We start from the raw sequence: 19708 nt of genomic DNA, 5'->3' as shown, positions 1-19708 counted from the left end.
TCCCAGGCAAACCCGTTCCGCTCTACTGACCAGCACCATCCAGCCCCTTGGTGATGGTATTGACATACTCCGCAGCGTCCATCCCCAACTTGGCCATCTCCACCCCACCCTGCCCAGCCATGGCGCGCGACATGGCACGAACCACCTCCTCTTCCTCCCAGATCGAGATCGGTGCCGCCGACGAGGCAGCCGGCGCCCCAGGCCCATCTTCGCTCGCCCGGAGCGCCGGGTTGTCGACATGCAGCGCCACCACGGTCCGCCAGTAGGCATCGTCGCGATCCTTGAGCACCCTGTCGCGCACGACCGTGCTGCGGGTGACGCTCAGGGCGTGCAGCTTGGATGTGGCGCCGCCGAGCGCGGACAGCGCCGTGGAGACCAGCTGGGCGACCTGCTCGGCCTGGGACGGCGGCGCGTAGAAGAACCGCCGGGAGGCGGCGAGGTAGATCAGCAGCGCACCGACCCCATCCACAACGGCGAAGGCGAGCGGCCGCAGCAGGCCCAGCTGGTAGTACGCGGCGGTGGGGACGGAGAGGCCGGCGCGCAGGGCCGCGGGCCCGGTCTGCACGGGATCGTAGCGGAAGACCAGGTAGAGATCCAGCAGGGCCAGGGCGGCGCCGGCGAGCGTGAACTTGTTGCGCCAGCGGCTGGCGTCCGGGCCCGTGAGCGGCGCGGCGGTGGCGGCGCCCAGGATGGCCAGGTGGAACAGGTGCGGGAGCAGGACGTGGCTCGGGAGGTAGTAGAGGATGTAGGTGGTGGGGTTGTCGAGCGAGCAGAACTGGCAGCGGGCCAGGGCGTCCGGGCCGAAGCGCAGGTAGAGCTTGCGCGCCGGCAGCGAGGTGAGTTTCGTCTTCAGCAGCAGGTCGGTCGCCGTCAGGGTGTTCTCCGGTCGCAGGCGCGCCAGGCGCGCGAACAGCACGTCGCTGGCCGTGTTGATGCGCGAGTGCGTGAGCGTGAAGATGCTCTGCGGTGGGGCCCGCGGGCTGAAGGGCAGGCTGAGCAGGAAGAAGAAGGTGATGGAGAAGAAGAGGAGATTCAGCGCGCGCGCGGCATCGTGGGGGATCGGTCGAGGCGGCGGTCTGGTCGCTATCGATACGCGCAGGCTGCGGTAGAGGTTGATGGCGCGTGGGATTATGATGGGCGCGAAGAAGATGAGGAATGACTTGATGCTGTGGTTGCCGGGATTCGTGTTGGTTATTGACAATGTAAAAAAGGGTGGATTGGGGGGGTGGGGGGTAGGGTAGGTGATACATACGTTGCAAACGAGATCCCGAGTTCAACCATCTTTGTCAATGTCTTGTGTGGTGCGAGGGAAGTTGTCGCATCGAGCGGACAACCACTTGCTCTTTCTTTTGAAGCAGATGCGTTGCAGTGTTCCAGGTGGCCTCAAAGTGCCGGCCTGGCTGGAGGCGATAAGGTCGCCCGCCGGCGCCAAGCGGCAGTGCCCGCGGTCCGCCAATCAAGAGGGACCAGCAACTATAGAATACTCATACAATAATAATCAGGGCTCCGAAGTTCACTTACCATCATGAATCGGTACTGAGTATACTAAGTAGTTACCATTACGACGATTGTCAATGGCTTGCTACTTTTAATTATATATATAGACTTTCGAAGTTCGCAAAAGAAAAAAAAGAAAAAAAAAACAACAAAGTGGAAGTGGATATCTCTTAGCCGCTACTTGTACCAACGCCATTGTGTATGCTCCGCTCAACCAGAAAGTATCGACGTCCGACTGCCAACAAGTTATCCTCGCTGATGTAGTGTGTTATATGCGTCCTGCTTGCATTGCTGGATGATGCGAAAGGTCTGGGATTGTAACTCCAGCCGAGTCCCTCGAGTATTTGGACGATGCCGCGTCGCTGATATTGATCGGATTAAGTGGTGGGGAGATCTTGAGTGGAAAGCGAGTGCTAGTCCGCTGAGACATGTGTCTCCGCACCGAGCTTTGCGGGCTGTATGTTGGCAAAGATTCCTCCCGCTTCATGCTCAGCTGGAATGATCGTTGGCTTCCAGCTCGCGATACCACTTTCTGGGGCGCCACTGCTCCATAGAGACGGACATGTCGTGCGCTGACTCCGATGTCACGGTCAGAAAACACGAAGCTCTATCAGAGATGGAATCGTTAGCAACTGTGTCAGCTCAAGGGTTGTAGGAGTCGGCTTACCGCAGCCACATTGATCACGCTCATGATCACGGATAAGATACCAGCGGAGAGGACGAGGCGCCAGAACGGCATCCCCAGTGACTCCTGGCTTGTCGCCTTCGTGTTGAGGTCGCCCAACACCTCCATCCCCAGTACCAGCATTGCGATTGCCAGGGTAATGAATCCCGACTCCTGCCCTAGTAACGGCCAATTGCGGTCAAAGTAGCCGCGCAAGATGGGGAGCTCAGAGATAATGAGGAAGACTAGTCACCGTGCAAGTCAGCAACTTTTCACTTGGGTACAGAGTAATAACGGGGATAGAATCGAGGCCAAGTACTTACTGCTAACTCCTGCCGTAGCCACACGAGAGACTGCCTCGAAGAAGAAAAAGCTGGTCAACAGCGAGATCTTCACCAACATCACCGCACTGGCAGCGATGATGTCCAGAAAGACGATTATATTGATGACGCGAATGGCATTGAGAATCACATATCCTGGACCCGCCAAGGATTCTTGCAGTGAGGCCATCATGCTTGGGTCAAAGGTTAAGAAAAGGAAAGATCTCAGGCTCTAGCCGAGAAGCTGGATCAAGTCTGTGCCAGCCAGGTGTGTATGAGTTATGTATGGGTATTATGGTCTTCTTCAAAAGCGAAACTGGAACGAAACACTGAGAAGAAGAAAAGGTACTTGAACGAGAAGGCCAAGGCAGAGGAAGAAAGGAAATAAAGACTGGACCAGCAGCCGGAGACTATCTGATGGAAATCAGTAGGGAGAAAGAGAAGAGGACCACGAGGTCGAAGAGGGTGTTAAAGAGAGCTGGGAGTCTCGGGCTTGGAGATCTGACGGTGTCGGTAGTGACTGCTTGGTGTTATGGGTTATGGGTAGCTCAGCCCTAGAACAGGCAGGCAGGTATAGGGTCACCATTGAATGAGGCTTCCATAAGGAGGGTAACAAAGACAATAATAGACACAATGGGTGAAGGACGGGGAACCCTGAAACACTTTCACAAAGCCTTTGGAGAGCTTAAGGGCCAGTCATCTCAATCAGTTTGGTTTCTTCCTGCTTGTTTGGGTGGGAATTGGCGCCTAATTGAATGAATTGGATCTGTTCGCTCCCATCGTGGGGGATGAGGCCTTCCTTGTGCGGGTTTGGGTGTCCAAAGGAGTCCAGCTCCCAGCGCTTGTGGTGCTGATACGGAATGAGAAGGAGGCTCTGATGTTATTATGTGCAGCTAGGAGCGACTTCTTGGTCGATGAAGGCGCTTCCAAGCAGCGGAGGATTGGATGGTCAGCCAGGTAGGATGGCGCTCTCGAGGGCTTGAAACGAGCTATGTATGAGCCAATGAATGGGTTGATGAATTAAGCGCCCACCCTGCAGAAAGTTGTTCAGATCGGTTAATCGATCCCTCTCGAGGTTTGCCTGCTTCCGCCTATTGTTGAATTGAGCCCTTCCTCTTCTATGCATGTGCCATGAAAGATCCAAGTGGGTTGATGTATTGATGGGTGGTTGCAGCTTTCATGCTTCTTCGAGTCTGACCGTCAATGAGCAGCGCTCAAGCCAGCTGACTAGTCGAGCCATGAACAATACCTTCTGAGTACTCCGTAGTATATCTATGGTTATGTACATACAGACACATTTGCGTGCATGTTTGTGATTTCATGAGACTCCCCGCCGTTTATATCGACAGATACAAAGCGAGGTACCAACCAATGCCTTCCAAGGCAAGAGCAGAGTGGCATGGAACCTCTTGGACTAAAAAAGCCCGGGGAAGCCCGTGGCGGAGGCTCGGCCGGCAGGCCGCAGCAACTCCCTTAAGAAAACGATGCATACAATTTAAAAAAGAGGAAAACTTTTCCCTCACAAGCAAAGCCACCCTCCGATTTCTTCGGCACTCCACACCAACAGAACCGTACTCTTGGCAGCCCGTTACAATTTCCTTCCTTGCTTTCCTTCTATTCTTATTTCAAAGTGATACACGGCTTGGATTTCATCCGATCCATCTCATCACCATGACTCGTGGCAACCAGAGAGATCGCGATCGCGCGAAGAACAACAAGGAACAGTCCAAGAAGGTGAGTTTCCTGCCAAATTTCCAGCATATGAATGTATCGTCCCTAACCTAATAATGTCATTTCTAGAAATCCAAGAACGAGCTTACTGGTACGGAGTTTCAGCGGAAGAAGGAGAGCGATGCTGCCAAAATGCAGGCCAAACAGAAAGCAGGTAAGATTTCAACTGATCCCCGACAGAAAATATCGGCCTCCAGATTCTTTGCACTCGATCAGACTGACCCTCTCTCACTTCTTTTTACAGCCGATGAGCGCCGAGCAGCCGAAGCACTTGCAGGAGCGAAGAAAAAATGACACTTTCCCCCATTCTCCCCGATAGAAATCTCCCGGTTTTGTCCTCCCAGCCTGTCCGCCACTTCGTCGCCGCGCAGTCCGGGCCCCGAGTACCTCTCTATATATCCTTCCCAGACCATGCTTTTTGACACCCCTGTTTTGGCTATAACTATTCGGGTCCGTGCATAATTCATGAGTTGGTCTGCCTGTGAGGCGCAGGGCTACAATAGAGCGCATGCGACTATTGCGCACGGCCTCGGGCTTTTCAACGTTGATGGAGACAACCCGTTTTCGATTGGAAGCATGTTATGAGGACATGATAGCTAGCGAGGATTTCATTAAAGTTGGTCACATTTAGCGTTTTCAAGAGGCTCCCGCACAGTCATGCAACATCCTCATGGTTCACATGTATAGGTGTATGATGCGACGAGGTACGCATACTCCATGTCCAAGAACACGCACGACCCATTGCTGGAGCCTATAATCTTGCGCCTCTCTATCTGAACGGCTGACCATTGTCCTAATTGACCGCTGGGCCAGCAGCCCAGACAGCCCTGGCCCAATCCAGCCAGACCTTCCAGCCACCATTCGACCTTATTCTTGGTAGCGGAGGTTCCGGCAACGCATCCCACTGAGACGCCCGTCGTTCATCCTTGGCCAGACAATTGCCCTCTAGGTCTATTGACGCGGAGTACACAAATATCCACAGACTCTCGCCCTCCCAACCGATATCCAGGGCGAATTGTATGACCTGACGCACCGCGTCACTGCGAATTTGATATTGGGGAATTCTTGCGAGTAAGAACTCAGTAAACGCCCATCCGGATATGTCGGCAGGGTGGGCGATACACCACTGCAGGGCTTTCTGTATCATAGATTCAGCCAGTAGAGTAGAGGCATCTTGACCACCATCACCTGTTCCCGATGCGACACCAATGACCTCCCTTAGATAAGTAAAGGCGTAGTAATTCCGAGGGTGGAGTTCTCCAGCCCGAAGGACTATGGCCAGTTCGTCATTCAAGATCCCTGGGATCACTTCGCGTGAGACGTGTGAGAGCTTATCCAGCTGCCCTTGGGGCAGCCGTTGAAGGCGCATCAAGTGAGTCAGGAGCCATAAGCGATAATTCCATAAGGTCGGGGATTTGGTGTGTCGATGCAATGGAGAGCAGAGAAAGGTCTTGATCAACGAGAGTTCCTTGCTCAAAACATCGATGAGCGACCAAATACGCCCCTTATCAGAGTCGGCGAGATCGTGGCGCAGGATAGACGCAGCCAGGCGTCTTTTGCGCCAGTTGCATGCCGTCAAATGCTCGCAGTCAAAGAGGAGAATAATCTCTGTGGACACAAGGAGGAGTTCGTCCGAAGCGTAATTCCCGTGCCCAGGTGGTGAGGTACTGTTCTCATGCTCAGGCCCATCGAGGGATTTCCCCTTCAAAGCGCCGAAGAAATTGCGTCTCGCTGTGACGAAAGCCTGGACTAGGTACTTCTTGGTGATGCCAACCGAGTGACCATCCTGTAGGAGGGGACCTAGACCCGGAGGAAGTATCTCGATCTCGAGAACCTCGTTGTTTTGGTATCCAGCTGAAAGGATCTGGGCGAGGTTTTGAAATGCGGCATCATGAGTTGAAGGAGGGGACATTGGGCATCATCCAGCCTGCTGCATAGCGATTATTGCAAGAAAGAGAAAGTCCAGTCTTCACCAGGCTGTACAAAGTAGAAAGTACCGAGTTCGTTGGTAATTGAGGTGCATGGACCGGAGACTGAAGAAACGCCGCAGCCGACGGGCGGGTGGAAACTCGTGACAAACGTCATCTCGATTTCCCTTCCGCAAGCCTGAGGGTCAACTTTTGTTCTCGATCTACACTCGTGTGTCTTTTGACCTCTTTGCTGGCTGCATCTCTCTGACTTATCACATACGACCTGTCTCCGGTTTGGAAATCTGCGGCGCATTGCATACGCGCACTCAATCCACACGGTCGCAGATTTGTGGGCTTTCTTTCCATTTTCCACTGAGAACTTCCCCCTCCTCCATTGTCAACAACCATAGCACCCCGATCCATCATGTTGCCTCTTGTGGGGATTGTGCTTTTCGTTCACATTGCTATCTACGTTGTGAACACTGTCGGTGCGGCCACGATTGACAGCCTAGTACGTTGACCCCGGGCGATTGGATATATTCCCCTTCAATGGTTCACTTGACTACGATCCGCCTCAACGAGAACCTGTCTCCTAAACAGTGATTGACGATCTTACGTCTAGTTATGGCTTCTCTACCTGAGACTCCCGACCCCAACATCTAGGAAGTTCCGCGAGCAGAACCGTCTGAAGCGCGAGATTGTCCAACTGAAACGGGACATGAACAACACCAGCTCGCAAGACGAGTTTGCGAAATGGGCTAAGCTCCGAAGGCGACACGACAAAACGATGGAGGAATATGAAGCCATGAGTACGTTCCAACCTAAACCCCCTTGTTTTTTGGTCGCCTACCATCTTCTCCTTCTGCGGGTGTCGTAGCAGGACGGAGGAGAGGACGACGACGCACGCACTCACGCAACCGCAAGCTATTTGTGAAGTCGCAAGCTAACACGTTTTATGTCCTTACCCAAACAATCCAGACAAGGAGCTCGCATCGCAGAAATCCTCTTTCGATTGGGGCGTGAAAGCCGTCCGCTGGGTCGGTACAAGTGGCCTGAAGTTCTTCCTGCAATTCTGGTACTCGAAAACGCCCGTCTTCATGCTGCCAGAGGGTTGGGTCCCGTACTACGTGGCCTGGATCTTGTCGTTCCCCCGCGCGCCTTTCGGGTCCGTGAGCATCCAGGTCTGGAGTAATGTGTGTGCCACGGCGATTACCACTCTGGCCGAGATTGTTACGGCATTGCTGTTGCAGACGGACAAAGGAGCGGCGGAGCCTGTTCCTGCTGGTGTCAGTGTCGAGGAGAAGAAAGGTCAATGAAGGACACGAAGGGGAGGGAGGGGGGTTGTTTTTAGCGAGATTACTGGATGAGCAAGAGGACAATTGTATAAAATAGAATGACGATGATAATGGCTCTCATTATTTCTCTCATTTGACAGGTAGCGAACTTAGGAGTTTGAGTTCATCTTCATGATATTATATTATTATTAAAGTAGAAAAATCCGAGCTGGACTAGGTGGCGCGACAATAACATCAAATGCTCATCAGATAAGAAACAATCGTTTATCGTCAATAACTCCTATACCGTAGTACGGAATCTCAGGGCTTGACTCTATGATTGGTATATCATCACACGAACAAACAAAAAACAGAAAGATGTGCAAGAGTCCGACTCCTTCGACAGAGCATCTGTGAACCAGCGTAATCACCGCTTTCCATAAGCTACAGACTCGTTGGGAAAAGAAAAGCATAGATGAACTCCTCGCCTCAAGAATGAGCCCCATTGAGTTACCCACCACCAAGCCCCAAAGGGGGTTCGGTAGCAAGCAATCGCATGACTATCCAAACACGACGAAAGGCAACCCAGATCAAAGCCCCTCTCCAGCACAAGCCCGTATCACCATTGTTTCCATCGAGAGAAGACATGTCCTCTCCGCGACGTCGGATACGGATGCGAGCACTGGGAGGGAACAGGGCAATAAGCCACTATCGAATTGCTTCTATGGCGGCGCGTTTCCGCATTGCCTGACTGGGCCCACGAGGGACGATTGAAACAGTCAGGGTGTCCGGGGACTTTCCCAAAAGCTGGTTGAGAAGAGAAATCCCCGAAGGGACTTCTCTGTGTGTGAGCTTCGAATGCGATTCTTTGAGCGAGGAGTTGGAAGAAAGAAAGAGAGAAAAGAAAATTCAATGGTAGGAATTCCGTAGCTGCAAATTTATGCGAGGTTCGTCGGTGGGCCCAGCTAGACTGGTTGCAGCCTAGTATGGGTCATGTGACTGTACCGGGACTTGGTGGCCTCAGGCGGCTAAGTGGTCGGAGGTGAAACTGCGAAATGCAAGATCGGTTTCGAACTGCTGGGTTGAGAAGTCTTGAAAAGGCACCTGTGACTTGCACGGAGGTGAAGTAGGTTGATACGGATATTCCTCTATTCATGCCTAGCGAATAATACAATAACCATGTACAATTGAAATCAAACAACTCCGAGCGATCTTTTATGCGATGAATAACAAGACAATAACATTTTAGATAGAATCGAAGAATCAAGCCTTGGCCTTAGCCTTCTTGCCAGCCTTCTTAGCCTTCTTAGTGGCGGGGGAGGCTGCGACTTCAGTCTTCTTCGTTGATGGCTTGGCGGTCTCTTGCACAGCAGGGGACTGAGCTGCCTTCTTCTCCTTCTTGTTGGTCTTCCTAGGGGTATCTTCAACGGCCTTCACTGCTTCGACCTCCTCAGTCTTAGGGGCCTCAATGGCCTTGGCAGGTTCCTCGGCTGCTGGCTCGTCCGCCTCGATAGCCTTGCTCTCTTGAACAGGAACTTCGTCCACGCTCTTCAGTTGAGGAAGCTCCAAATCGTATCCCAGAATGCTCTTCAGCTGCTCTGCCTTGGCCGCCCGTTTTTGCTGCTCCTTTTCAATGCGGTCCGTCCACTGCTCTCTCGTCTTGCCCTGCTCAAGTCGCCTCTTCTCGATCTTGTTCCACGGGGTTCGCTTGAACCGTCTGTTGGCGCCCTTCCAGATCTCAGGGTGCAGACGCTCCTGGGTGACAAATTTACATTTCAGGAGGTGCTTGTACAAGAGGTAGTTGTCCATGGTAGCCGCAGCGACCTTAGCATCAGATTCCGAATCGAACTCGATGAAAGCGTAATGCTTCGAGCGACCGGTGGTACGGTTACGGGAAAGACGCAGGCGAGTGACAGTACCGAACTGGCTGAAGTAGCCACGCATCTGGTGTTCGTAGAAACCGTGGGGAATACGTCTGAGAATAAGACGGTTAGACGTGCGATCACAACAAGGAGCAGTAGCACTCACCCAACATAGATCGCACCAGGCCCCTCTGGCTGGTTGGAGTTCGCTTGACTCTTCTTCAGCTTGCGCTGTGCCTTCTTCAAGTCGGGGATCTTGGGCAGGTGTTTACTCGGGTCAAAGCCCTCGTCGTCGGAGTCGGCCTCGTCACCGCTGCTCTCAAAGCCGCGGATCAGAGCAGTTGTGCGGTCATCCTCGTCATCCTCACTCTGGCTGGCATCCGAGGCGGCAGACTCATCCTCATCCTCAGAATCTTGTTCCACAACAGGCTCGACCTTCTTGGGTTTGGTGTTCGCTTTGGCGGTTTTCCCTTTCGTGGCAGCGGCGGCGGTTCCGTCTGACTTCTTGGACTTCTTGGTGCTGGGCTTCTCCTTGCTAGCCTTGACTTCGGTAGTCTGTGCCTCTGGCTCACTCTCGTCGTTGTCACTGAGGAAGTCGGCCGCACGTTTACGGGGCTTGACCTGTCTAGCTGGCTCGCCGTTGACCTTCACTTTCGAGGTGGGTTCGGCCTTAGCAGGTGCCTCGGTCTTCTTTGCCTTCTTGGGAGCTGGCTTGGGAGTTTCCTTAGGCTGTTGAGCAGGTTTGGCGTCGACCTTCTTGGTCTTCTTCGCGGGCGAGTCGGCGGCAACGGCGTTGGCAGCTATGGGGTGGTCAGTCGCCGGGGATCAATTCGCGCAATTAGTAGGGAAGAGAAGAATCACATACCCTTGCGCTTCTTGTCTTTCTTGTCCGGAGCCATCCTTTTGCGATCGGGCGTAGAAATGTAGGCTGGTGTTTGAAGCGCTACAATCGGCGGGCTTTGCGAAAGGTGCGGGAAACTTTTTTTCTGCTCGCAATTTTTCCGCCGCCAAGCGGTGAGTTCGACCCCCCGGCCGGCCGACCATCAGTGAATTTCACTCGGCCTGGCTGCCGCTGACTACTCAAGTCTCAAGTTATTTGTAGGTAGTCGGCCATCTTATCCTCATTTGTTCCCCCCCCCTTCCTTTGCGGCCTCTTATTCGATGCCATGGGGAAGTCTAAGAATGCCAATAGGTCACTGACACAAGAAGAGATCTGGGATGATTCTGCGCTGGTCCAGAGTTGGGACGAAGCTGTCGAGGAATACAAAGTATGAGCTCCTTCTGTCCAAGGCACGTGATCCAATGCTAACGAAGACCACGAAAGCTCTATCACAGCATCCAGGCAAGAGGAGAGAATGTAGATGATGTACTGAGGGAGGCAGAGGCTGAAGCGGGCTCTCAAGGTGTTTCACCGGCGCAAGAACCGGATGAAGCGGTTGATCGCATGGATCATGACGCCGAACCGCCGTCTGTAGTGGCTGCAACTCCTGCTGAAGCAAAAGTCACTGTCGATTCTCAACAGGCCCCTACCCTTCAGACATCGAAGGTAAGTCTTAAAATCCATCTTCTGGGCTGCATATGCTCATTTCTTCTAGACAACAGGGCAGTCATCCGCGGCTGCGGATCCAACAATTGCGCCCACTGGCCAAGGCTTCACTCCTGTAGGAGCCGTGCCTCCGCCTCATGCCGCTCTAGCACAAGGTAAGGCTCCTGTGGTAATTAGCGCCGGTAGCAAGATACTGACGCCGGCAAATAGTGCAAGATGAAGGTTTGAAAAACCTCATGATGGCCTGGTATTATGCTGGATACTATACCGGGCTTTATGAAGGACAGCAGCGAGCAAATCAAAACCAAGGTCCTTGAAAAAACCTGCGGCTTGACTGCATGGCACCATTTCACTACTATATACCCAGAGCTATCCCGTTGCTCTTGCATGGGTTGCAATCACGGAAATCACCCATGAGCGAATGTTTGCCTATTGACTCGCACCGAGTATTTCTGCATAGCCGACCATTTTGTCTCATAGCACTGAATTGTTATATTCTTTTTGCGCACTAACTATCCTATCGAGTATTCTATGGAACCAACCTGCGCGAACAAACGAGCTCCACTAAGCAAATCCTAAACTAAGGTGGGAAAAATCACAATCATCATGCCTCATACAAGCATCGTAACCACACAGAACAGCACCAAAACTTGGGTTCTCCGGCAGTTGCCTTTGACGGCACCGGGCGAGCACCATCGGGGCATCACAGACCCAGACCACCGCCGCTCAACAGACCACCGACCAGGGGCAGGTTCGCAAAAGGGTTGTCGTTCACGATGTGAGTCTTGCTAGGCTTGGGGGGTTGGGCGGCAGCGCTGGCAACGGGCGTCGTCTCAGTGGGAGTTGTGGAGGAAGGAGTCGTGCTCGCATCCTCCATCGGAGCGTTCTTGTTCTCAGTCTCGTCGGCGGTTGCGGCGGAGGCATCGTTGGCATTGTCGCTCGCCTCCTCCTGAGCTTGCTTGTATTTCTCAATCATCTCCTCCATCATTTTGGTGGCGGACTTGAGTCAGATGTTAGCATACGTCGTCGAAGCCAAATTCAGGGCCGGAGCCTACCTCGATCCCCTGCATAGCGTAGTCGCTTTCATTGGCGACATCGTCGCGCTTGACAGGCATGGCAGATGCCATCAAGGCCATGAAAAGGCAGAGCACCAGGACGGAGAGGCTGAAGCGGGCCATTGTGATTTGCTGAGATAAAAAAAAAAAAAAGAAGTTTAAAGTTGAAAGTAAGAGAGTGGACAGGCGTACTAGACGAGGCGATCTATAGCCAAGGTTGACAAACAATGAATCGGAGTGAAGAAAGAGAGAAAGACCTCCGATCGATGACTGTTAAAACTGAATCCGGACACTTGCCTGGTTTTCTGCAGGGAGGAGAGATGAAGTCAAGCTTTATAACTGGCATCTTGCCAGGGCTTTTCAACCAGGAGTGAGGGCGATCGTAGGAGTATGGCCACTCGCGCCTCCTCGAAGCATTGGAATTGAAGATCCGAGATTCTCTTGTCATCCTCTCAAGACTAGACGCCCTTCCCCGTGCGACAATGCACCAGCACCTCGCGACAAGCCAGTCATGGCTCTGTACCTTGATCGAAGGAATGTAAGGGGCGGCCACACCCTCAAGAAGTTACCATTGATCCACGCCACCGCAGCCTCCTGCAGCCTTGGTTCAGCCAGGCACCGCGCCCTGCGAAGCTTATTCTCATTGAATTGAGTACGTACTGGACATTCCAAGCGGGATGCTGATCCTAAGAATGATTGTCCTAGAATTGCACAGCATAACAACCTCCTTCAATCGAATGTTAAGGGATGGTTTGTTCCACAAGGATGGCCCGGTTGCCGACTCGCGTCGTAAACGCATACCTGACAACGTTTGGCGCACCCGCCCTCTCTCCTCTGCGAGGTATGGTTTGCAGACCTTCCAAGTTGAGCTTTCCTACAGCTTGCATTCCGCCAGCGCGAGCCAACGGAACAGCACTACTTACAATTCTACGAGTTTGAATGTACCTCCCTGCTTTGACACGTACCGCCCCATTTCAGATTGACAGCGGACGCAACACGAGGGAGAAAAGTAAATTGGACAATAGAGTCCGGGATTCAATTTTGGCACAAATTTGACCTCGAATACCATGGAGAGTATGAACAGACGAGACTTCGAAAGTGCCTTGGCAGTGTAGGCTACGTGGCGATATATCCTGTAGGTTAGTACACACACAAAAGGCGGGGAAGAAAACGATTGAGCAAGTTGAGAGAACATGGCTTGATACAGACAACAAATCGAGGAAAATCATCTTTTTCCAGGATCGGAGCCAGTTTCAAGCTCTCGTGCCATGCAAGACTTGTTGCAGCATCCAACTCTATACAAGAGAAGAGATGTTGAAGATGCGAAGGTATGTGAACAATGTGACGGAATTTCAAACAAGGGATGTGTGCTCAAAAGCGAACCCAACTACAGCGTGATGAGATGGTTAGACCAACCCTGCGCCACGTGATGGGATTAGAACGAGCATGCGAAGATTCGCTCTTGGTCTCGAAGCTAAAATTTGCAAATAGAACGTGCCCTTTGGGCATCTATCCGCAAGGGTATGTTGGAGACCTGGTGTATTAAAAGGAGAAAGGAAAAAGTTTGAACTGTGAAGTTGCGCGAAAATTTAACCTACGCGGTGGATCGCGCCTGCTTATGTCAGCTACGCGCGCGCGCGCGCGGCGCAACGTGCTGCCGAGAGGACCACCCAGCAGCTTGGATCGTTTACACCCAAGGCATAAACTTGAGAGGGGGTTGAGAAAGCGCATTAGTCGATACCATTAGTCCAATGACCCAGGTTTACAGCTTGTACTGTACTACATATCTGCAATGCTATAATTCACATCCTAGAGCCCAGTGTTGTCCTATACACATCCTTCGAGCTAGAACCGCGCCAGCACCCGGTCCTGCGTGTCGGCTAACGCCCACTTGTCACTATGTTTCCGACTTTGGACTGACCGAGCTTGCTCTGCTGTGAAGCCCTTGGCTTCGACAGCCGGGTTGTACCCAAGCCCCGTGATCTTTGCCACTGTCTCCGATGGTACCGGTGTTGCGGGCTTGCCATCTGCTCGCTTGTATACGGTTACCACGACGGCACCTCCCAACCCCAGGTTGTGCTGAAGGGCAGCATCCGTGCCGTCAATTAAGCGATTGTTGGCCCAGCCACGCAGGTGCCAAACAAGCTCTGCACATTGCGCCAATCCCGTTGCCCCCAGGGGATGACCCTTGGAGATAAGACCTCCAGAAGGGTTAATAACCATCTTTCCACCATAGGTGATGTCGCCCTGTCGCACCATTTCGTGCGCCTTGCCCGGCTCACACAGCTCCAGTGCATCAATGGTGATCATCTCGTTGGCAGAAAAGCAGTCGTGCAGCTCGCACACCTTGATATTCTTAACGTTCACACCCGCTTCAGCAGTAGCAGCTCGGCACGCATTGCGGGCCATTCCGAATCCCATCAAGTCAATAGAGCTGCGATCATACACGGAGCTGTGATCAGTGGCGAGCGTCTGGCCCGCAATCAGGATTGCTTGGTCTTTCAGGTGGGGACGCGCCTCAAGGAAAGCTTGGGAGACGACCACAGCAGCGGCCGCGCCATCGGATGTTGGACAGCACTGCAGCTTCGTCAGAGGTGCGTGGATCATCGGCGACTTAAGAATCTGGTCGAGAGTATATTCGTCCTGGAATTGGGAGTATGGATTACGCTTGGAATGCTCGTGGTTAATCCGCGCAATGTTGGCAAAGTCTTCGGCTTCAGCACCATACCTGCATGTGACGATTAGTTCATTTTTCTCATCTTAGCAGCGGCCGATTCCAGACCACACACACTTACTTCTCCATATACTCGCGACCAGCGTTGCCGAACATCTGTGCCGCACCTGGGGCATTCGTGACTCCTCTAGTCTCGGCCATCATCTTTCCGAACAGGCCGGTCGGGTTCGCGCGGTCGCTGTAGACCGACTGGAGACTACCGGGGCTCATCTTCTCAAAGCCAACAACCAGGATGCAGTCTGCGGCCCCGTGAGAGACCAGCGTTCGAGCCATAGCCAACCCTGTGGACCCTGTGGAACAGTTGTTATTGACATTGTAGATGGGAATCTGCGTGAGTCCAAATTGATAAAAGACGCGCTGCCCGCAGGTACTATCTCCGTACACGTAGCATGCAATCCCTTGCTCGACCTCATCGTAGTTGATGTGGGCATCCAGCATAGCTTTGACCCCAGCTTCGAATCCTAGCTCTTGGTAATCAACCTTGCCACGTGGTTTTATGAACTTGGTCATACCAACGCCCAGAACGTAGGCGGGGCCTGAAGGCTTCTTGCCCATGATGATCGTTCGGAGAAAGAAATGGGGGTTCTCTCTTTGAAGGTCACGACTCGATTCAGTCAGCGCGAATCGAACCAAGTATATCTGTCGATGGAATACTCTGTTGGGAGTTGACTGAGTCGAGCGACGCGAGATTCAGGAGGTAGTATGGCAGGCGTAGTTATGTGTTTTGATGGTGGTAGTGCAAACATCAAGTGGTCCGATGCGGAGTAGCGCTCCTTTTTGCGGGGGAACCGCCTGCGGGACCGAGGTCCCGAGGGTAAGCCCCCTCCCCACTTACCTTACCTTGCATGAGGATTCAACATACATGCACAATAGGCAATGAACACTATTGATTTGTGATTAGAATATCCTATTCTCCCATCGCAGGACACATTAGCAAGATTCCTGGTTCTTTATGAATGTTCAGCATCTTGATTCTTTCACACCTGAGATCGAATCATATCACGCACGAGCCTAGGACGAATAAGTTGATTATATATACTGTTCTGTACAGTACTTGTGGAACCTCGAACTGAGGATCTCACATAATATATGATGAAAACAGACCTTGGCTGCTGAGACTGGTGCTACCATGGATTCTGCAGTCAAGTCCACCGAGTAAATTCCCTGGTCTACTTCTACTTTGGGCATTGAGTAGCCTGACCACGCTCCTCGTTCCCCGTTGTCTCGTTTCCTCAAGATGCATTGCGCTACGAAGCACGGGAGTCGCCCACCAATTAGCATTGACACAAATCGAGTGACCATAGCGTTGCTCTCAACTGATTGCTACAGAATCCTGATCCCAAGGGTGTGTGCGCCTCTCTCAGGGAGGGCTGTGGATCAACAATGCCAATCAAGTACCGGAGATATGATTCGTTCACTCAAGACAGTGCAGTGCTCAGAGGTATCTCCAGCAAGGACTTTGTCTGCCACAAGAGCCAATAATAAGAGCCAATAAATAATCGCGGATGGTATCCTGGCCAGTACAAGATGGATTACGACACCAGTGCCACGGCCCAACCATGAGCTTCCATGGTTGAGGAGCGATCATCTTATCTACACGCATGCTCGGAGGCCCACAGTCAACCATCAGCCCGTTGCTGGCGATCTAGGCCAAGCCTCCGATAAAGAGTGTCGAGTCATGAAGTGAGGAGAAGGGCCATCAGGGAAGCATGGTGATAATCATTTATGTGGTCAACTTACATGTGAAGCTTGTAAGTTATGCTTGCCGAAACAGAAAGAGGGAGGTGGGAGGTGGGTTGGGCGGGGGAGGATATCATTCAACAGCTTGATGTAGCACACCACATACCCCAAAAAGGACTGGTTTTACCGCCCAGCTCCTGCCATAGCTCTTACACTATTGTACTATACATATATCAATATATACGAGTATTATCCATGTAGCAGTAAGCACCGGCAGAACAACCGACTGGCATGTTTTGCACCCGTTTTAAGAATGGACCACAGGACTAGAATCATCAACATCAGATCCTGACTGGTGGCTTGCAGTGCGGTTCAGCCAGGGCGGGGTAGAGTAATTGATGGACTGATTGATTGACTGATTGATCAGTTTATTCTTATTGCCCTCCTCAATGCCGTAGACGATCCGTCCGGGCGGCGGGTGCAACCACCGCAACCACCGACCGGACTGGTTTGATCCGCTGCAGCTTTCTTCCCTTCTTTGCCACGCATCATAGGTTACTGTACTGAGTGAGTATTACTCACACTCTGCATCCTTGGGTGAGTGTGTGTGTGGATGGAGTATTGAGTGGACTTGTAGCGTGGTTGTCGACGGAGTAGGCTAATGAGGAATACACACTTACCGCTCGCCGAAGTATTTGTAGAGAAAGAAATACATCGTACGAGTATGTATAAGTAGAAGATCAACGGACCCACGAGGGGGGACTCAAATGATATCGTTTGGCTAAGCAAATAGATGGAAAAGAGGCACCCCAGTCAATTGGATGGTCATCCCCATCTTCCTAACCGTTTTTCCATTGAACTCAACGGATGCAGCAACAATACTTAGGGAGTAATCTAATCACCTAATCACCGTACTCATACTGAGTGAGTATCACATATTTCGACGCTTTGCAGAGTTGCACTGGATGCCTCACGACGACGTCACTGGATGGGGACCCCCACTAAGCCTGTTCCAGTGATCCACTGGGCAGTCATCCAGTCATCCATTCATCCAGTCATCCAGTGGGCGCAGTGGCTTTCCACCCAGACCCCCACAGTCCACAATAATGAATGAATTGATTAATGCTCAATCCATGCTCTCCCAAATTACTCGAAGGACTGAAGTTACGAGTAACTACTGTGTATGTGTATGCTGTCTATGCATCAACTTAGTCAAACAACTAAAACCCAACTAGGCCCACTAAAGTTAACTGCTGAAACTAACCCAACAAAGTACCACTGCTGCTCACCCACTGGTTAAGCGATTTTCTGGTACCCCCATCGATCGGTCTGTCTGTCGTGATGGTTGTCGACTCGCTCCCACTCTCTCTTTTTAGTCTCGACTGTAAACTTCCTTCCATTCTTCTTCGACCTGATTCTTCTTCCCTGCCATCCGCACAGTCCATTGTCTTCCCGACTCTGGCCTTCGGCTGCCACCCCACTGCGTCGCAGTTGTTCCGCACAGGTACGTGGAGCTTGTCGTCTCGCGGATGAGACTTTAATCCCTCCTAGAATATGTGAGGACTGGCGCGCGTTGGAAGTAGTGGCTCACCCTTCTGCATCCTCAACAGGTATTCCTGGACAACAGTGCAAGGTCCCAGTCGGTGGAAAGAGAAATTGAATCCTGACTTCAATCTTTCATTCGCGACCGACCAGTGCGCTATCGAGCTGGACGTCGTCTTTTCGACCCAGAGAAACATTCATTAGCAACCCAGTAGCTCCGGTAGCTGTGTGCTGGTGCTATCTCCTCCACTGACCGCCGTCGAAATACATTACAACCTCCGTTCTTTCAGCCGTGAAAGAAAATCGTTCAGGAGGCTGTCGGTATCTGCTTCATGGATAAGTGTGGGACGCTGAACGGTCTGCTCGCGCGCTGAGAGACCGCTTTGCGTTCCATAGGGTTCCCCAGCCTGCTTGTTCCTGTCGACCTGCCTACAAGCACAACCATTCGAACTGAACATACACAACCAAAGAGGCCTCTTCATCTGCCGCAGATGGGATACCTTCAGGCATGACTCTAGACAAACGCGCTGAACATGCACCCTTTACCCCGACCCCCTCGAAATCTCCTCCCCTAGCCATGTCGAATCGAAGTCCCTGGCTTATGGACGAAGCCAAGCGAAATAGAGTGCTCAAGAGGTACAAAACCCAGGTGGCCTCGGCGACTTCGACAGTTTGTGCCACCCTCGCCGTGGTAGGTCAACACCAAGCAGAAGCGAAGGAGCTATGGAATGAGCTGACCGGAGGTGCGAACGGCTGGCGTAGACTCCATTGGAAAACGTCAAAACTCGTATGCAGACGTGAGTGCGATTCGCTCGTTGGACGAGATGGTCGAGGTTCCTTGCTGATAGATTCGATGCAGACATAATTTCAAGAATGTCTTCCAATGCGTCCGCTACCTGTGGCGTACCGAAGGACCCCGCGGTTACGTTGCTGGTAGGTCGACATCGCCCCTTGGATTCTGCGCGACAAAGCATTAATGTAAATGTCGAATCTCAGGAGCCCTGCCACCTCTAGCAAGCGTTACGGCGGTCCGAGTGGTTAATTTTACAACGTACAACGCGGCCAAGCATCGAATCTCCGATTTCATTGAGAGAATGACCGGGGATTCGCCACTGGCGATGTATAATCAGCCAGGCAGTAGCCCCACTGTGTCGACGCTGTTCACCTTCACCGCTGCCGGCCTCGTTGCTGGCCTTATAACCTCACCCCTAGCCTGTAAGCTGTCGCTTTGGATTATTAGCAGGAATTCTGCCCGCTGATGTGCGATAGGCCCCTTTGAGCTCGCCAAAAATGTGGTCCAGACCTCGGTCTTGGTTTCGAACCGTGCACAGGCCGCCCCTAACGCAGTCAATGATCCTTCTCTTCGCAGGAAACCACGCCTGGGAACGGTAGAGGCCATCAAACAGATCATCCAGCGGTATGGGATCCGCGGGTTGTACACGGGGTTTCATCTTCACGCTATGCGGGACACGCTCGGCTCTGGTCTCTATTTCACCGTCTATGAAACCGTCAAACAACTTGCAGCGAAGGAGCTGGGCCCTGACAAGTCTCCGTTCGGGGCGCCCATGATTGCGGGTGCAATATGCAGCACCGTCCCTTGGTTCTGCGTAAGATTTTGTCCAGCACTTGATCCCAGCTTCCCAGCTAACTGAAGTAGACCTATCCACTTGACACGCGGAAAACCCGTGCACAGAGTGTTCTGCTCGGAAAATCAAAGGAGGTGGGCGAGGCAACGGCCGCCGTAGCCAAATCGAGCATGTACAAGGGACTTTCGATTATATTGATACGGACGGGGGTCAATAATATGATCCTCCTGAGTATCTTTGAGTATATCAAGATGAGGATAAACGAGCTGGACTAGTGTATGATGAAAGGCTCACTGACCGGGTGCAA

At 52.3% G+C, this 19708-nt stretch overlaps 10 protein-coding genes across 10 annotated transcripts; 5 read left to right on the top strand and 5 right to left on the bottom strand.

Annotated features, from left to right (window-relative positions):
* Nucleotides 1-22: 22 nt before the first annotated feature.
* BO82DRAFT_373242 (uncharacterized protein) lies at nucleotides 23-2671 on the bottom strand (the record flags this gene model as incomplete). Its single annotated transcript, XM_025637360.1, has 5 exons — nucleotides 23-1159; nucleotides 1200-1281; nucleotides 1848-2104; nucleotides 2165-2406; nucleotides 2485-2671. 5 exons carry the CDS (start codon nucleotides 2669-2671, stop codon nucleotides 23-25), a joined length of 1905 nt encoding a protein of 634 aa, XP_025493689.1.
* A 1481-nt stretch (nucleotides 2672-4152) lies between these two features.
* Nucleotides 4153-4506, top strand: BO82DRAFT_400559 (4F5 domain protein; the record flags this gene model as incomplete). Its single annotated transcript, XM_025639196.1, has 3 exons — nucleotides 4153-4215; nucleotides 4282-4366; nucleotides 4457-4506. The coding sequence occupies 3 exons, from the start codon at nucleotides 4153-4155 to the stop codon at nucleotides 4504-4506; spliced, it is 198 nt and encodes a 65-aa protein (XP_025493688.1).
* Nucleotides 4507-4863: 357 nt separating this feature from the next.
* On the bottom strand, nucleotides 4864-6224 carry BO82DRAFT_42083 (uncharacterized protein). Its single transcript, XM_025640142.1, has one exon. It carries the CDS (start codon nucleotides 6122-6124, stop codon nucleotides 5006-5008), a length of 1119 nt encoding a protein of 372 aa, XP_025493687.1. The 5' UTR covers nucleotides 6125-6224; the 3' UTR covers nucleotides 4864-5005.
* Nucleotides 6225-6523: 299 nt separating this feature from the next.
* On the top strand, nucleotides 6524-7527 carry BO82DRAFT_352901 (guided entry of tail-anchored proteins factor 1). The gene is made up of 2 exons (XM_025634817.1): nucleotides 6524-6931; nucleotides 7101-7527. Exons 1-2 carry the CDS (start codon nucleotides 6841-6843, stop codon nucleotides 7436-7438), a joined length of 429 nt encoding a protein of 142 aa, XP_025493686.1. The 5' UTR covers nucleotides 6524-6840; the 3' UTR covers nucleotides 7439-7527.
* BO82DRAFT_352899 (uncharacterized protein) lies at nucleotides 7525-8264 on the top strand. The gene has a single exon (XM_025634816.1). It carries the CDS (start codon nucleotides 7892-7894, stop codon nucleotides 8168-8170), a length of 279 nt encoding a protein of 92 aa, XP_025493685.1. The 5' UTR covers nucleotides 7525-7891; the 3' UTR covers nucleotides 8171-8264.
* A 374-nt stretch (nucleotides 8265-8638) lies between these two features.
* Nucleotides 8639-10231, bottom strand: BO82DRAFT_390892 (uncharacterized protein). Its single transcript, XM_025638537.1, has 3 exons — nucleotides 10124-10231; nucleotides 9425-10058; nucleotides 8639-9371 (listed from the first exon to the last, which is right to left on the bottom strand). Exons 1-3 carry the CDS (start codon nucleotides 10155-10157, stop codon nucleotides 8660-8662), a joined length of 1380 nt encoding a protein of 459 aa, XP_025493684.1. The 5' UTR covers nucleotides 10158-10231; the 3' UTR covers nucleotides 8639-8659.
* Nucleotides 10232-10424: 193 nt separating this feature from the next.
* Nucleotides 10425-11350, top strand: BO82DRAFT_411616 (uncharacterized protein; the record flags this gene model as incomplete). The annotated part of the gene is made up of 4 exons (XM_025639796.1): nucleotides 10425-10526; nucleotides 10583-10759; nucleotides 10854-10959; nucleotides 11015-11350. 4 exons carry the CDS (start codon nucleotides 10425-10427, stop codon nucleotides 11119-11121), a joined length of 492 nt encoding a protein of 163 aa, XP_025493683.1. The 3' UTR covers nucleotides 11122-11350.
* A 157-nt stretch (nucleotides 11351-11507) lies between these two features.
* Nucleotides 11508-11982, bottom strand: BO82DRAFT_400554 (uncharacterized protein; the record flags this gene model as incomplete). Its single annotated transcript, XM_025639195.1, has 2 exons — nucleotides 11508-11804; nucleotides 11860-11982. The coding sequence occupies 2 exons, from the start codon at nucleotides 11980-11982 to the stop codon at nucleotides 11508-11510; spliced, it is 420 nt and encodes a 139-aa protein (XP_025493682.1).
* Nucleotides 11983-13578: 1596 nt separating this feature from the next.
* Nucleotides 13579-15315, bottom strand: BO82DRAFT_306670 (putative sterol carrier protein). Its single transcript, XM_025632261.1, has 2 exons — nucleotides 14655-15315; nucleotides 13579-14587 (listed from the first exon to the last, which is right to left on the bottom strand). Exons 1-2 carry the CDS (start codon nucleotides 15146-15148, stop codon nucleotides 13705-13707), a joined length of 1377 nt encoding a protein of 458 aa, XP_025493681.1. The 5' UTR covers nucleotides 15149-15315; the 3' UTR covers nucleotides 13579-13704.
* Nucleotides 15316-18323: 3008 nt separating this feature from the next.
* Nucleotides 18324-19676, top strand: BO82DRAFT_279619 (putative mitochondrial carrier protein; the record flags this gene model as incomplete). The annotated part of the gene is made up of 6 exons (XM_025631269.1): nucleotides 18324-18506; nucleotides 18578-18612; nucleotides 18675-18748; nucleotides 18812-19030; nucleotides 19085-19422; nucleotides 19473-19676. 6 exons carry the CDS (start codon nucleotides 18324-18326, stop codon nucleotides 19674-19676), a joined length of 1053 nt encoding a protein of 350 aa, XP_025493680.1.
* Nucleotides 19677-19708: the final 32 nt, after the last annotated feature.

The sequence above is a fragment of the Aspergillus uvarum genome, assembly GCF_003184745.1.
Source record: "Aspergillus uvarum CBS 121591 unplaced genomic scaffold BO82scaffold_16, whole genome shotgun sequence".
NCBI classification, from domain to species: domain Eukaryota; kingdom Fungi; phylum Ascomycota; class Eurotiomycetes; order Eurotiales; family Aspergillaceae; genus Aspergillus; species Aspergillus uvarum.
This window is presented reverse-complemented; position numbering and strand designations above follow the sequence as displayed.

What these genes read in the sequence shown, in the direction of transcription:
- BO82DRAFT_42083 (XM_025640142.1), bottom strand. Translation starts at nt 6,124, where the DNA reads ATGTCCCCTCCTTCAACTCATGATGCCGCATTTCAAAACCTCGCCCAG.
- BO82DRAFT_352901 (XM_025634817.1), top strand. Translation starts at nt 6,841, where the DNA reads ATGAACAACACCAGCTCGCAAGACGAGTTTGCGAAATGGGCTAAGCTC. An exon ending in GGAGGAATATGAAGCCATGA is followed by an intron (nt 6,932 to 7,100) that starts GTACGTTCCAAC and finishes CAAACAATCCAG; the next exon opens with ACAAGGAGCTCGCATCGCAG.
- BO82DRAFT_352899 (XM_025634816.1), top strand. Translation starts at nt 7,892, where the DNA reads ATGAGCCCCATTGAGTTACCCACCACCAAGCCCCAAAGGGGGTTCGGT.
- BO82DRAFT_390892 (XM_025638537.1), bottom strand. Translation starts at nt 10,157, where the DNA reads ATGGCTCCGGACAAGAAAGACAAGAAGCGCAAGG. An exon ending in GAAAGACAAGAAGCGCAAGG is followed by an intron (nt 10,059 to 10,123) that starts GTATGTGATTCT and finishes ACCACCCCATAG; the next exon opens with CTGCCAACGCCGTTGCCGCC. An exon ending in CCTGGTGCGATCTATGTTGG is followed by an intron (nt 9,372 to 9,424) that starts GTGAGTGCTACT and finishes TCTTATTCTCAG; the next exon opens with ACGTATTCCCCACGGTTTCT.
- BO82DRAFT_306670 (XM_025632261.1), bottom strand. Translation starts at nt 15,148, where the DNA reads ATGGGCAAGAAGCCTTCAGGCCCCGCCTACGTTCTGGGCGTTGGTATG. An exon ending in GGTCGCGAGTATATGGAGAA is followed by an intron (nt 14,588 to 14,654) that starts GTAAGTGTGTGT and finishes CGTCACATGCAG; the next exon opens with GTATGGTGCTGAAGCCGAAG.